The 12,929-nt window shown below is 48.8% G+C and overlaps 7 protein-coding genes across 7 annotated transcripts; 5 read left to right on the top strand and 2 right to left on the bottom strand.

Moving 5' to 3' along the window:
- Positions 1-106: 106 nt before the first annotated feature.
- K460DRAFT_407959 (glycerol:H+ symporter-like protein) lies at positions 107-2,166 on the top strand (the record flags this gene model as incomplete). Its single annotated transcript, XM_040937125.1, has 4 exons — positions 107-380; positions 431-498; positions 548-1,150; positions 1,198-2,166. The coding sequence occupies 4 exons, from the start codon at positions 107-109 to the stop codon at positions 2,164-2,166; spliced, it is 1,914 nt and encodes a 637-aa protein (XP_040786185.1).
- A 260-nt stretch (positions 2,167-2,426) lies between these two features.
- Positions 2,427-3,400, bottom strand: K460DRAFT_148421 (uncharacterized protein). The gene is made up of 2 exons (XM_040926793.1): positions 3,201-3,400; positions 2,427-3,149 (listed from the first exon to the last, which is right to left on the bottom strand). Exons 1-2 carry the CDS (start codon positions 3,370-3,372, stop codon positions 2,782-2,784), a joined length of 540 nt encoding a protein of 179 aa, XP_040786184.1. The 5' UTR covers positions 3,373-3,400; the 3' UTR covers positions 2,427-2,781.
- A 301-nt stretch (positions 3,401-3,701) lies between these two features.
- K460DRAFT_407957 (exodeoxyribonuclease 1) lies at positions 3,702-5,968 on the top strand (the record flags this gene model as incomplete). Its single annotated transcript, XM_040937124.1, has 3 exons — positions 3,702-3,714; positions 3,762-3,909; positions 3,961-5,968. 3 exons carry the CDS (start codon positions 3,702-3,704, stop codon positions 5,966-5,968), a joined length of 2,169 nt encoding a protein of 722 aa, XP_040786183.1.
- A 518-nt stretch (positions 5,969-6,486) lies between these two features.
- Positions 6,487-7,498, top strand: K460DRAFT_148390 (uncharacterized protein). Its single transcript, XM_040926792.1, has one exon. The coding sequence runs from the start codon at positions 6,587-6,589 to the stop codon at positions 7,205-7,207; it is 621 nt and encodes a 206-aa protein (XP_040786182.1). The 5' UTR covers positions 6,487-6,586; the 3' UTR covers positions 7,208-7,498.
- A 683-nt stretch (positions 7,499-8,181) lies between these two features.
- Positions 8,182-8,681, top strand: K460DRAFT_396879 (uncharacterized protein; the record flags this gene model as incomplete). Its single annotated transcript, XM_040936128.1, has 2 exons — positions 8,182-8,613; positions 8,672-8,681. The coding sequence occupies 2 exons, from the start codon at positions 8,182-8,184 to the stop codon at positions 8,675-8,677; spliced, it is 438 nt and encodes a 145-aa protein (XP_040786181.1). The 3' UTR covers positions 8,678-8,681.
- Positions 8,682-10,318: 1,637 nt separating this feature from the next.
- K460DRAFT_378720 (uncharacterized protein) lies at positions 10,319-10,888 on the top strand (the record flags this gene model as incomplete). Its single annotated transcript, XM_040935103.1, has 2 exons — positions 10,319-10,389; positions 10,441-10,888. 2 exons carry the CDS (start codon positions 10,319-10,321, stop codon positions 10,886-10,888), a joined length of 519 nt encoding a protein of 172 aa, XP_040786180.1.
- Positions 10,889-11,041: 153 nt separating this feature from the next.
- K460DRAFT_341973 (kinase-like protein) lies at positions 11,042-12,061 on the bottom strand (the record flags this gene model as incomplete). Its single annotated transcript, XM_040931171.1, has 2 exons — positions 11,713-12,061; positions 11,042-11,631 (listed from the first exon to the last, which is right to left on the bottom strand). The coding sequence occupies exons 1-2, from the start codon at positions 11,921-11,923 to the stop codon at positions 11,042-11,044; spliced, it is 801 nt and encodes a 266-aa protein (XP_040786179.1). The 5' UTR covers positions 11,924-12,061.
- Positions 12,062-12,929: the final 868 nt, after the last annotated feature.

Here is a 12,929-nt window from a genome sequence, read left to right as displayed (position 1 = left end):
TTCACCACCGCACCTGCCGCTCCCGCGTCCAAGCCGCACACCCACATCCGAGCGCTATATAGACATTTGGATGTCTGAAAGATGACGAGATAGACTTGGAAACACAATGGCGCTCAGATTCTTCCGCCAGCTATACTCCCTCGACACCCTCGACACCCGCTTCGTAGTGCCGGCCACGACACCCCCGAAGGAAGCCCTCGAGGAAGCCAAACTCGACCCAGCAGGGCCCTTGCCGGTGCAGAATGGAAAAGGCAAGAGCAAGGATGTAGGAGACAATATACAACCGCCACGATGGAACACAGCGGAGTTTTACTTCTACTCCGTGGCCGTTCTGATAGCCGTGGCCCTTATGTTCAAGTTGGTGCTGGATGTATCGAAAGGTTTGTCCAATTACACAGCAGCAGGGAATCAATTGTTAATTGTTTTTCAGAGTCACATCCGAATTACTCAAGGTTTTCTCACTTGCTAGATGATGGTTGGATACCTGGCCGGAAAGTCGTATGTTGTCCTCTTCTACTGTCACAAACTACATGCTCAACACGCGTAGGACAACTCAGACTCTCAATACTCTGGATTCCGTTCAAACATGTTGTATCTCTTCATTGTGGTTTTACTGCATCCAATGCTACGGAAGGCCTACGACGCGTTCTGGAGAGCGGACACATATACGCACGTACGTCCTTCTGCGGGTAATGGTAGCCTCACTATGGGCTTGACTGCCTCCGCAGCAGCAGATGCCCGGTTGAACCAGCGCATCTCGTTTGATGTACTGTTTGCTGGTGTCTTCCTTACTGCTTTGCACGGCTTTTCCACATTCAAGATTCTTGGAATACTATATGCGAACTACTGTATCGTCACGAAGTTGCCGAAGGAACATATACCGGCCGCCACATGGATCTTCAACGTCGGTACCTTGTTCGCCAACGAGTTCAGCACCGGCTACTCGTACAATGCCATTTTCAGCGCCTTTCTCTCGTCCCCATCATCAGAGAAGGAACAACCGACAAGGAATTTCGGTCATACGCTCGACAGCTACGGCGGCCTCATGCCTCGCTGGGAAGTGCTCTTCAAGTTCACCATCCTACGACTCATCAGCTTCAATCTCGACTACTACTGGAGTCTAAATTCGCGAGCCAATAGTCCTCTCGAAGTAACTACCCCTACTCCTAGTCCACCGATCGAGCTAATAACGTTAAGAAGAAGCAACTCGACCCCTCTAACCTCTCTGAGCGCGACCGCGTTACCATCCCTGCTAAACCAAGCGACTATAGCTTCCGCAACTACTTCGCGTATGCCCTGTACTCGCCACTATACCTCGCGGGCCCTGTCGTCACATTCAACGACTACATCTGCCAGCAACGCTACCGCCCACATAGCATCACCAGCAAACGCACAACAATGTACGCCATACGATTCATCGTCGTTTTACTAACCATGGAAATCATGATTCACTACATGTACATGGTCGCCATCTTCCACGCCAAGCCTGCCTGGTCCCAGTACACGCCCGCGCAGCTCAGCATGCTTGGCTTCTTCAATCTCAAGCACATATGGCTCAAGCTTCTCATTCCGTGGCGCTTCTTCCGCCTCTGGGCACTACTGGATGGTATCGACCCCCCAGAGAACATGGTCCGCTGCATGTCGAATAATTACAGCGTCATGCACTTCTGGCGCGGATGGCATCGTAGCTTCAACAAGTGGAGTTTGCGCTACTTGTACATTCCGCTCGGTGGCAGCGCGATGCCAGGTATCTGGGGCAAGGCGAGAGCAGTGGGAAATTATCTGATCGTCTTCACCTTTATCGCCATATGGCATGATATCCAACTTCGCCTCCTCATGTGGGGTTGGCTCGTCACACTCTTCGTTCTCCCTGAGATCATCGCTTCGTACATTTTCCCAGCGCGCAAGTGGAAGGATCGACCCGACGCGTATCGCTGGCTCTGCGGCGTGGGTGCTGTTGGCGAAATCCTGATGCTCATGGCAGCGAATCTTGTGGGCTTTGCGCTGGGCTTGGATGGTCTGGGCGAGTTGTTGAAGGGGATTATTGGGACGTGGGACGGCTGGGTGTTCATGGCGACGAGTTGTGCTGCGCTTTATATGGCTGTTCAGCTCATGTTTGAGTGGAGAGAAAACGAGAAGAGGAGGGGGATTAAGATGAAGTGCTAGTGTATGCAAACGCTATTTTCTGTTTAGCTGTTACGATATATCGAGATGCTCTCAAATTTCTTGCGCAAGCCCTGCTTCATGAACGTTACTTTTTTTAAGATATAGCGTTCATTTCCAACATCTTCTACTCCCTGGCAAGTCCGTGCATTCATCGTCTTTCCGACCTCATACAAAATTGCCGCGCTGAATACGGGGTTTCAGAGAATCTGGGAAATCAAGGCTCCGTTAAATTGAGACTGGACAGTGTTGCTCGCATTACAGCTGCGGAAAACCCAGGCGGGGATTTAGCCCGCTTCCACGTCTTGAACACTCTGCCGTGTACGAGAGTTGCAATTCATGTGGGCTCCGACAGATTCCGTGGAGCGCGAATGTACACCTACGTGCTTGTGATGGGTTGCTTGGCTGTGTAGATAGACCCGGATCTCAATCGGAGAGGCGTAGCAATAATCCAGAAGAAGTGTGATAGGTCCGACCCAAAATGGAGGCAGACACTAGCCAGCGTGCAAATGACAGGTGTGCTGAAAGGTGACCTCCGCGTTGCACGCAACTGTTCACTCCATCCCACGCACTGTACTCGCTGTCTCCAACCCAAACAAGCATACAATCTTCCATCTCTTACGACATGCCTTTTGGCGGAAAGCTTGACTCTCGCTTGAGACCCTCCTTGGAGATCCTGGCGAACTTGAGGGTAGCTAGGTTAGCCCATTGGCCGCTCCATTCCTTTAATTTACGTAGATTTTCGGCATCCTCAAGGTCAGGCACCCAGAATCCGGAGGCATACTCGCCCTGCTCAACAGCCTGGTTCTGCTCTAGGAGGGTTTGACGGGTCATTGGTGGCCGGCCTGGACGGCGATCCGCTTTCAATTTGGCTAATTCTTCATCATCGCGACCTAGGTAGTCCTCGATCATGGCCTGGAGTTCTGAGACGCTGAGAGGTGATTCATGCTCTGTTGTGAAAGATTGGAAGGACTTGATCCTCAATACTGAAATAAATCAGTACGAAGACGGCATAGGTTCAGAATTTTTAGTCATACGATATGGGCGGTTTTGCTTCTCTCGTAGTCTGCTCACGCGGTTGATCTTGTCGTCTCTACCAGCTGCTCGTTGTAGGCGTTGGGTGTCCCGACTGTTTTCGTGCAGGTTTGGAGTTTTGCCCTTCTTCTTCGTGATTTGCTTGTGCACCTTATTCAGGCGATTGCTGACCATTTTGACTGTAATATGTTGGATGTTGGCGTAGTTTCTGTGCACGAAATTTTGAGATATTCGTCGGGGGTCGGAGTTTGGAATCGGCGCTAAAATACAAATCCAGCCTAGCGGCATTCTAGCGGGGCGCGTTCTACGCGCCGAATGCTACTAATATCGAGAACGTTTACCTAGGTAACTGGCGACAGCGACCTCCTTCCGGGGTTGAATACTACTCAGACATAGAGGAGCTTTCCTTTTACTACTATTGACGTGCCGACGCAGTATGAAACAGTAGCGGCCACAATACAGTCGTTGTTTGGGCTCGACGCGTGCGCGGCAAAGTGGTCAAGATGGGCATCACCGGTGCGTACTCCACCACTGTGCCCCATTCCAAACTAATTGTAGGACAGGACTTCTACCGCTGCTCAAGTCGATCCAAAAGCCATGCAGTCTCAAGAAATACGCCGGCCAGACAATTGGCGTAGACACTTATGGCTGGCTACACCGAGGCACGGCTGCCTGTGCCATTGATCTGGCGCTGGACCAACCGACAACGAAGTACTTTACCCTACGCCGAATACCTCAAGGATCTCACTGACATGCTACTAGATTCGTCGATTTCGTTATGAATCGCGTTCGCATGCTCATCCACTTCGGCATTACACCCTATCTCGTTTTCGATGGAGACAACTTACCGAGTAAGGCTGGCACGGAGAAAGAGAGACGAGAGAGACGGAAGGAAAGCAAGAGGATGGGCTTGGAGCTGTTAAAAGTTGGCAAGACATCTCAAGCGCATCTCGAACTCCAGAAGTCCGTGGATGTGACACCCGAAATGGCCCGAATGGTGATCGAGGAACTGAAACACCACAATATTCAATACGTTGTCGCCCCATACGAGGCCGACTCTCAACTTTGCTACTTGGAGCGCAAGGGCATCATCAACGGCGTCCTATCCGAAGATTCAGATCTTCTGGTCTTCGGTGTCAAGTGCCTGATCACGAAGCTCGACAAGTACGGAGACTGTATTGAGGTCAATCGAAACCACTTCACTGCCTGCAGAGAGGTCAGCTTTGTAGGCTGGTCCGATGCCGACTTCAGAAGAATGGCAATTCTTAGCGGCTGCGATTACTTCCCTGGTATCGGTGGTTTGGGTCTTAAGACCGCTCACCGGATGCTACGAAAGCACAAAACTGTTGATCGTCTTATCAAGGCTGCTCTATTCGATGGGAAGTTGAAGGTACCTCCTGGCTTCACGGCTTCCTTTGAACAGGCAGAGAAGACATTTTTATACCAATGGGTCTTTTGTCCAGTCTCGAAACAGCTGGTCAACTTGACACCGCTTGAGGATGGAGTCGACATAGGCGACATGCCATACCTGGGAGAAGAAGTTTCAGCACTTGTTGCCATGGGTGTAGCACGAGGCGACTTGTATCCACGCACGAAGCTCCCCATGACGGCCACTAACAAGACTAGATTAGCCGACAAGCCGCTCATTCAACCTCGGACGGCCTCGGCAGTCGCTCAAACCCCTGATTCCAAAGCGTCGAAGCCCATTGATTCTTTCTTCAAGCCCAAGCGTACACCTTTAGCCGAGTTGGATCCCAATAGCTTCACGCCATCGCCAAGTCAGCAAGCCCTACTAGAACAGCAGCGCAACACAAGTGCATGGGCAGCAATACCGGCGCCGCTCTCAAGACTGCAACAGCAACCGTTGGTCCCAAGTACGGCACCGCAACCTGGGAGGCGAACCATTTCAGATCCAGCAGGAGGCAGGCGATCAGTTCCGAACCCATCTAAGAGACAACGCCTCTGCTCTGACTCTGTCTTCGACACTCCAGCCGCGGGCGGGGAGGGTGTTGTGCGTAGCCAATTCTTTGCACCGACACTGCCCGAGCCAAGCCCATCGCTGCGTCAGACAAAGAAGAGCAGAAGGAAAACGGACCAGAATTTCGAACTTTACTCCGATGACTCGATCCAGGAAGCCCTAGCGGAAGTGGCAGATCTGGAAGAAGCTGCCTACCAGCCGAAGAAGAAGATCAGGGTCTTTAGCGATATACAGTTAAGCGTGAAGAGTGGATCCCAATCGACGGTATTTTCACGAGGTAGCACCGTGCAGTCTCAAGAGACTACTGGCACAGTCACACCTGCCTCATCGCAAGGTAGTCCAGAGCCTGAGACAGTGTTCAGCGCTGCAATCTCATCTCAGATGACTGGATTACGGTCCAAGTTCACATATAAACCCGCGGCGACGTCTTCGTCACAGTCAAATATACCACGAGCAGCAAATGCCAACCTACACAGACGCCACACTGAAACATGGGCACCCTCGCCCCCTGCCATGAACTCCAACACAAAGACTTTGTCTGAGAATACCATGATTCCAGGATCACCTCCTCCCGCAGATGATCGAACAGAGCTGGAGGACTCCGCTTGGGCAGCTATGGAAGCGGAAGTCATCGTTGCTGCCAGCTCGCCGCCTCAGATGACTCCTGCGAAGAGGAGAAGATCATCGTTGAAGGGAAGTGAAGATTTGATTGTGCCAGACAGCGAAGCAGAAAGCGAGTGTTCGCCTCGCAAGCCCATGTTTAGTCTTGCGCGATTTGCTTTTGCCGGCTAGCGCTATTTATCTTTGTACATATTTCGGCGTATCTTTACTATAAGCGTAACGATCAGGCAGCGATTTCAACAGCGTTGTGAAAATCTGGCCATGAATTGGAGCTGCTGAGCAGCTTATACCGCATCGACGGTTTGGACGGAAAGCGCTTACGAAGCATTACATTGTGTATCTTCATCTGCTAGTATATGCTCAATACCCATTTGTTTCTATTTACCGGTGCAACCACGCGCTCGCACTATCGCCAAGCTAATACCCGGAAATGTGCGAAGTCCCCAACTTCGAAGACAAAGAGATACCAGCCAACTTGCCCACCACTACATTATGCAGTCCTCATATTTTGGAAGACAAAGCAGTCGCCCTCTGGTCATGTGTGCCTTTGTCTTATACAAACGCCTCTTTCACGTGGCTTTGTTCGTAGCCACTTCTCCTGCATTCGGCCACTTGACTCCTACTCGATTCACGTTTATTTAAGTCACTCCCTGCACCGCATAAATGGTAAACGCTGCAGATTTCTTCTCATACTTCAATCATCCAGAAGGTTACGGAACGCAACAGTCATCTTGTCATCATCCCTTGCCTTAAACAAACACCGCCTTCAACATTGTCATTACCGCCATAATGCCCGCTGCTGATCGTCCACGTCGCGACAATAGGAAGACTACGTATGATAGCTTGAACGAAACAAGACTTGCTGAAGCTGCTGGCGATCGCGAGAAAGGCACCGCCAAGAAGAGCAGGCCCAAGAAGAAGGCGGCCCCTGCTGCTAAGAAGGCTGCTCCTGCTACCAAGAAATCTACTAAGAAAGCCCCTAAAAAGGCCACTAAGAAGGCTGCCCCTGCTACTAAGAAGGTTGCTAAGAAGGCCGACCCTACTCAAAAGAAAGCCGCTACGGAAGATGCAGGCAACGACACACTCCACAAGACCAGGTCTGGACGTGTGACGAAGAACACGGCCAATACCAAGAAGACATTGAAGAAGAAAGCTCCTTCTCCACCGCCTTCTGACACTTCCTCAACAGATACGCCAGCTCCGGCGTTGCTAGAAAGGAGTCCTATCAAAAGCCCCGTCACAAATTTAAAGAGTCGAAAGACTCACACCACGACAAGAAGCCTCATTTCAAAGAGTACGACCCTGAAGAAGTCATCGCGAACTCCGCCAAAGGCTTCGCCTAAGCAACAAGCCGCTTCAGCTAATCCAAAATCTCCGAAGGCACCGGAGAATCGACGCGGGTCTTTCTAAATCTAAGAGGGGGTTGTAAATTATGACGGGGCTGAGGTACTAAGTAGGTGATGGAATGAACGTGAGGAATGTGTTGGGCTTGTTTTTTCTCTTATCAATCGTTGGGGTACGGTGTCTTGTTTGTGTTGTTTTGATCAGTCGGACGTTTCTATGCAAAACGATTCCAGTGTTGTATTTTAGTGTCGTTGCTGTTTCCTTAATTTTTATCCGGAAAAATCAATTCTTTACTCCTTTTCGATGTCCTGCTTCTTAAGCAAAGGTGCACTTAATTTTTCACTCGCAATCTCCGACATGTTAGTAATCTATGCCGCGTAGACGACGAACAGAGCTTGCCCGAGGCTACTAAAATAGACAAAAACACTGAAGGTTGTTCTAAAAAAGCCGAACCTGGTAAAACCACCTGTCAACCTCTCGTTATTCTGGAAATGTACTTTGAGGGAGGAGAAATTTGTTGTGTAGCGCGAATCTGAACAACGTAGTATAATGCTCATCGTTTACCAAACAAAGGAAGCATCTAATGCCTGTCCCTGGGTGGCAAGACAAACTATAAGTACTTCAAATTCAAGCGACTCTTATCTTCTCCGCGCATTAGGGCAACGGATAGTCTTATATTGATATAGTTCTATGCACTAGATTGCTCTTGTCCTTATAGTTATAAAATTTACAGTAGCGTCAACGCCTACGCGCCTAGTTCAGTGTCCCCTTCTTCTATACAAGAATATAATCTTACGCTATGCAGTACTGCGCTAGGCCCTTAATAGCCTTTTAGCTATTAGACTGGCTTTATTTAGGCTTTTGAATGTCACTACAAGAGCGAGAAGTCACTGTTAGCCTTGTGGCGATTGTGGCGCGCATTGTCATGCAAGATTGCCACCTGGTCGGTACTTTGGATCAAGGCAGCCGTCAACTGAAGGCGCTAGCGTCGTCTACGCCGAAAAGGCCACAACGACGGCGGCTTATCAATCTTAACTTACATGTATAATGTTAAGGAGTCCTTAATCACTAATACACCACGCCTCCAAACACCCTGCACTCTCATCACCATGACGGCTTCGACGACCTTCAAAGCAGCAGTGCTGGTTAACAGCATATCAGCGCTTGACGACGCCTTCAGCGCTGCCTTTCAAGAACGCATCAGCTGCGCCTGCCCTAGCGCGCAAGTCGACTTCTTTGATCCAATAGAAGCCCAGATATACCCCGAGCCAGCTCAATATGACTTGATCGTTCTGAGCGGCGGCAGCGCAGACGCCACGGCGAAGGATGTTCCTTGGGTGCTGAACATGCAAGAATTCTTGAGAACAACAGTGGCCAAGTATCCAACACAGAAGATTGTTGGCATTTGTTGGGGCCATCAGGTAATTCAGGTCACTTTTGGAGGCGTGGTTGGTCCTATGGATAATTTTGAGGTTTGTAGTATCTTGAACTGTGGAAACCTGGCCTGTATTCGCTGACACCATACTATAGGTATGAAGGCACTTGTTCACTTTCTTGTAGGGATTGCGAGAGATCTGAGACTAAGTCTTTTCAAAAAAGCTAACGTCTCGTTCTCAATAGAGTCTGTGTATGAATATCAACCCAGCTTGCAAACTATGACTTTATCTTCCTCCTTGCTCTATCATGACCATTGATCTTAAAATATAGCTTCTAATTTTTAGAATTTAGCCCCAATGCCTGAAGACACAGAGTACAAAGAAACAGAATGTCTCGTCTCAGAGTGCGTTTCGTGACTCCAAGACGGGTATTACAAAAGCCAGAAACTCAGGGTCAAGAATGACGGCACTCCACTTCTACAATGTTTTTTTGTTTAGCAAGGGAGGGGCAAAGCCACGAGTGATTTTAGAATAGCGTGTAGTATGATCTTTGTCTCCCAGGTGCTGTATGGACGAGTCTTTTGCTTTCGGGTACCGCCGGGTGAGACAGTCAGAAATCATACATACCTAGAAAACAATCATAGACATGCACAGACCGCGCTCAATTACCATCGCCAAGTACGGCTAAAGTAACTTGTTTCATTCTGCATTTCCTGTGTGCTATAACACTGAATCTATCGATTTGATTATACCCATCCACGCTATAACCGACGAGGTAGAAGCGCCACCGCCTGGCTAGCCAGGAGAACACAAAGAAAAATTGCTAGTGAAAGAGTCACGAGCAAACTTCTCCACAGAGGAACTCGAAGCTGTAAAAGTCATCCCTAATCGCTTCCAGTCCCGAAACTACTACAAGTTGACAGTGCCTTCTATAGCAACGTCACTAGCAGATACAGAAGACTCGGCGATAAAGATCATGCTCGACGAGCTCCTTGTGGGTATATAAGTTGATGCAAAGCCAGATTTTCCCTTCCTAGATAGGTTCTGCAAGTTTTAGTTGAGTTAGAGAGTCACTTCATGTCTAATCGTGAAATTCTTATACTTGTAATCGAAGATAACAATGTTCCTTAGTTTGACGGTACTGCAGTGATACTACTACCCTGCCTACTTTTAGGACTTCCAGCCTGGAACAAAGAGCTCCAAGCCAGCTTAGTTTAAGACTAACGCTGATGATTTCAATGTGAGCAACTGTTGAGTTATTGGTTTTACTATCCATGACACAGTCCCCACCGCCAAGTCCTTTCCCCAAACCATCTCGTGCTCTATTCAACGTAGTCCATTTCATTACAAGACTGGATATCCATTCGATCCTGGCTCTAGATACTGTAACGGATAGCGCTCGCACTTATCGCTGCGGTGCATTCTGGCTTGTGTGGTGTTGTTAGAGATATAATCAGATAACAGAAGCGCCCAGGATGCGGCGTAGCCGTACAATTTGAAAGCCACTAAGCCAATCAAAATAGATATTGTATGTTATTTCCAAACTCTACAGCGACAATGCATATGTCGCTCGCTCTGTTTCTATTAAAAAGTACTTAAAAAGGTTATATAAACAGGAAAAGATTTAGCATGCTACCTACAACACCATTCTCTTGTGCTAGTCGAATATTCATACTTCGCCTGTGAATCGATTTGCCCAACTGTCCATTTTGCGCTATCACTACCCATTGTCACGACTCCGTTCTGCGCGTAAACTTCACTTTACGTTTCCGTATTTTTCCGGGTTTCCACCACAATAAGAATGCCTTCCAACAAAAGTCGGTTGTATATAGCTTTATATCCTAGCGGCGTCGTAAACAACGAGGAACGCAAGTGAGTGATTTGCAATTTCAACTTCTTCTTAATGCATGTTGACCTTTTTAGGTACCACTGGGGCTTCCTGATCGGACCTAAGGTAGAGGGCAAAGACGTAATACCAGGCGCACGTTACCACGTCAAAAACTCTCCTTTCGGCTGGGTCTATGAAGAAATTCCATTAGAGAATGTCCGAGCGACCAACAGTCTTTTGGCGCGCATTCTCATTGCCAAAATCGAAGATGAGAAGCGTCTCATTGCCCTTATTCGCGAGCTTCCAGTCGTACAAGGCGATTCAAACTGGAGATGCCGCTCTTGGATCGCGAGCGCGCTGGCTGAGATTTCGAAGGATGGTAAGTGTGTTGGCACTGCTGAGCTAGATTGGCAGAAGATCGAGGCGTTTGCAAGACAGTACGTGGGAGACAAGACTGCTCAAGGTCGCTATCGGTCTGCTGCGGATATGTTGAAACCGAAGCCAACCTGGGATATGATCGAGAATAGAGAGAGTATATCGTAGGAGCACGAATTGCGACACGTCGCAGATGTACGGCCACTGACATGTAATTGTATAGCGCATTGGCGTCGTAGTCATGTCTTTTATCAGCGGTAATACGCGTAGTGTGAAAATCCCCCTAAAGCAACAGCGCATCAAGTGTCACTCAATGGGGGATTACTCACCCCACCATTTATTGCGAACTTCTTCCATCTTGATCTCTTCAGGACATGGTCGATTAAGAAGCTTAATGATCATGCCCTGCCATTCCGTTCTTGTTACATTGCCATACCAGGCTGATGTATATTCCCAATAATGCGGATACCATCCCGAGAACTCCCAGTCAATTATTCCAACCACCTTACCCCCACAAACAAGAATATTGAAGGGATTTAAATCGCCATGTGTAAACACTGGTGGAGGCCATGGCCCATCCTGCTTGCTCATCATGTCCTGGAGGTCGTGCCAATCTTGGTCTTTTTCCCGATCTTTTAGATCCTCAGGTTTCAAATCTCGTCTCAGCCAGAAGTGAAATGCTTGAATTGTCTTAAACGGACCAAAACGCGGGTTTCCACGAGGTATGCGAGAGTCATACAAGGATCCCCCGACACAGCTTTCCACGCCCGTACCCGGTGGAGGTGTCAGCGAGCGCAACTCCTGAAAGATCTTTTTGAGCTGCCCGAAAATACCCTCGACTGATTCTTCGGACATGCTTTTCCAGGCGATTGGTAGTTCTTCACCTTGGATCCTCTCCATAACAATGTATGCTCTATTCTTGTGTAGAAAGGAGCAATAGACTTTTGGAACCGGAATAGTAGTGTTTTCAGCTAGGTATTGCAAAGTTGCACCTTCCGTGAGGTGAACTCGACGCCCAGTCTTAACAATTATGTGTTTCGAGATCGGGACGCAAAGGCCATCCCACGAATGGAATTTCGCCACAGTATGCAACGCTAGTCGCGTTAAGAAACGGCGAACAAAGGTGTTCTTGATGGCGAGATGTGCGGTGCCGTTGTGTTGAGATTCAATGTTGTATGCAGGTGGAATGTATGAGGATGCCATCCTGCAATTGCGCGGTAAGCAGAGAGCGCGTGGGTTTTTCTTCTAAGGCGTGGCGGTTTGCGGTCGAGGGAATGGACTATTTGCTAGTCATGTGATTGTTCTACTGTATCACATTTTCTGATACATAGATTAGGAATGGAGTTGTCGAGAGTGGAAAGCAGCTTTACGCGCCCCTGGGGCCTCGCGTTCCAAGGTTCGCCTAGGCGCCATACTAAAGTGGTTAATTCAATGCAGGGACCATGAACATAGCTAAATATTGACAACCTCATCACCAATCAAGATTCACCCTCACTATCCATGATCTAATCATGGTCTCTTTCTACATTCAATGTAAACTATTCTATATTGCGCACAACGGAGCAGGACGTCGACTAGGTCGTTTTCAAAGATGAGGTCCTGCATTGTAATTGTAGGGCTAATGCTATACACCCGCTTTGCTCTTGCAGTCCGGCGGCAGACCTTAAGCTGGAAGTTGCAGTGTGCATGGCCAATTTGAAGGCATTCTACTCTCGAAGAAGACCCCGCTTGCAATAGCCCTGGACGAGAGTCGGTACGACCTTGCCCACGTTCTACTTGTCCATGGCGCAGATGTCAACGGCGCTCCCCAACCTATGCTGCTCAACAGCTCTCGCGAGAGAGGAGATGGACAAATGGCGCTCTTAAGAGGATTTCCAAAGCGCCTACGCCCTAGTTGAGCTATCGCTGGTTCTGTGAAAGTACTTTGAGTGCGGAGATGTTTGTGATCACATTGATTCTTCCAGGATGGTCGAGACGGTCGCGCTCTAGCATGTCGCTGACAAAGGAGATATCGAAGGCGTCCAGTTTTTGCCTAACCATAAAGCTGATCTTCTTTTCTCCGAAAGAGTTGATAGATTGTCTCCAGTTCATGCTGCGGCCTCGTGGAATAAATAAAAAGATCTCTTGGAAACGGCTTTACACAAACGACATGAAGTCGCAGTGCATCCAGGTATCTGGGGGTGCAATATGGATCACATAGAGTCTCGGG

The sequence above is a fragment of the Cucurbitaria berberidis genome, assembly GCF_010015615.1.
Source record: "Cucurbitaria berberidis CBS 394.84 unplaced genomic scaffold K460scaffold_4, whole genome shotgun sequence".
Taxonomy (NCBI): domain Eukaryota; kingdom Fungi; phylum Ascomycota; class Dothideomycetes; order Pleosporales; family Cucurbitariaceae; genus Cucurbitaria; species Cucurbitaria berberidis.
Note: the sequence above shows the minus strand (reverse complement) of the source record. Positions and strands in the feature narration are given on the sequence as shown.

What these genes read in the sequence shown, in the direction of transcription:
- K460DRAFT_148421 (XM_040926793.1), bottom strand. Translation starts at nt 3,372, where the DNA reads ATGGTCAGCAATCGCCTGAATAAGGTGCACAAGCAAATCACGAAGAAG. An exon ending in GAAGCAAAACCGCCCATATC is followed by an intron (nt 3,150 to 3,200) that starts GTATGACTAAAA and finishes GATTTATTTCAG; the next exon opens with TATTGAGGATCAAGTCCTTC.
- K460DRAFT_148390 (XM_040926792.1), top strand. Translation starts at nt 6,587, where the DNA reads ATGCCCGCTGCTGATCGTCCACGTCGCGACAATAGGAAGACTACGTAT.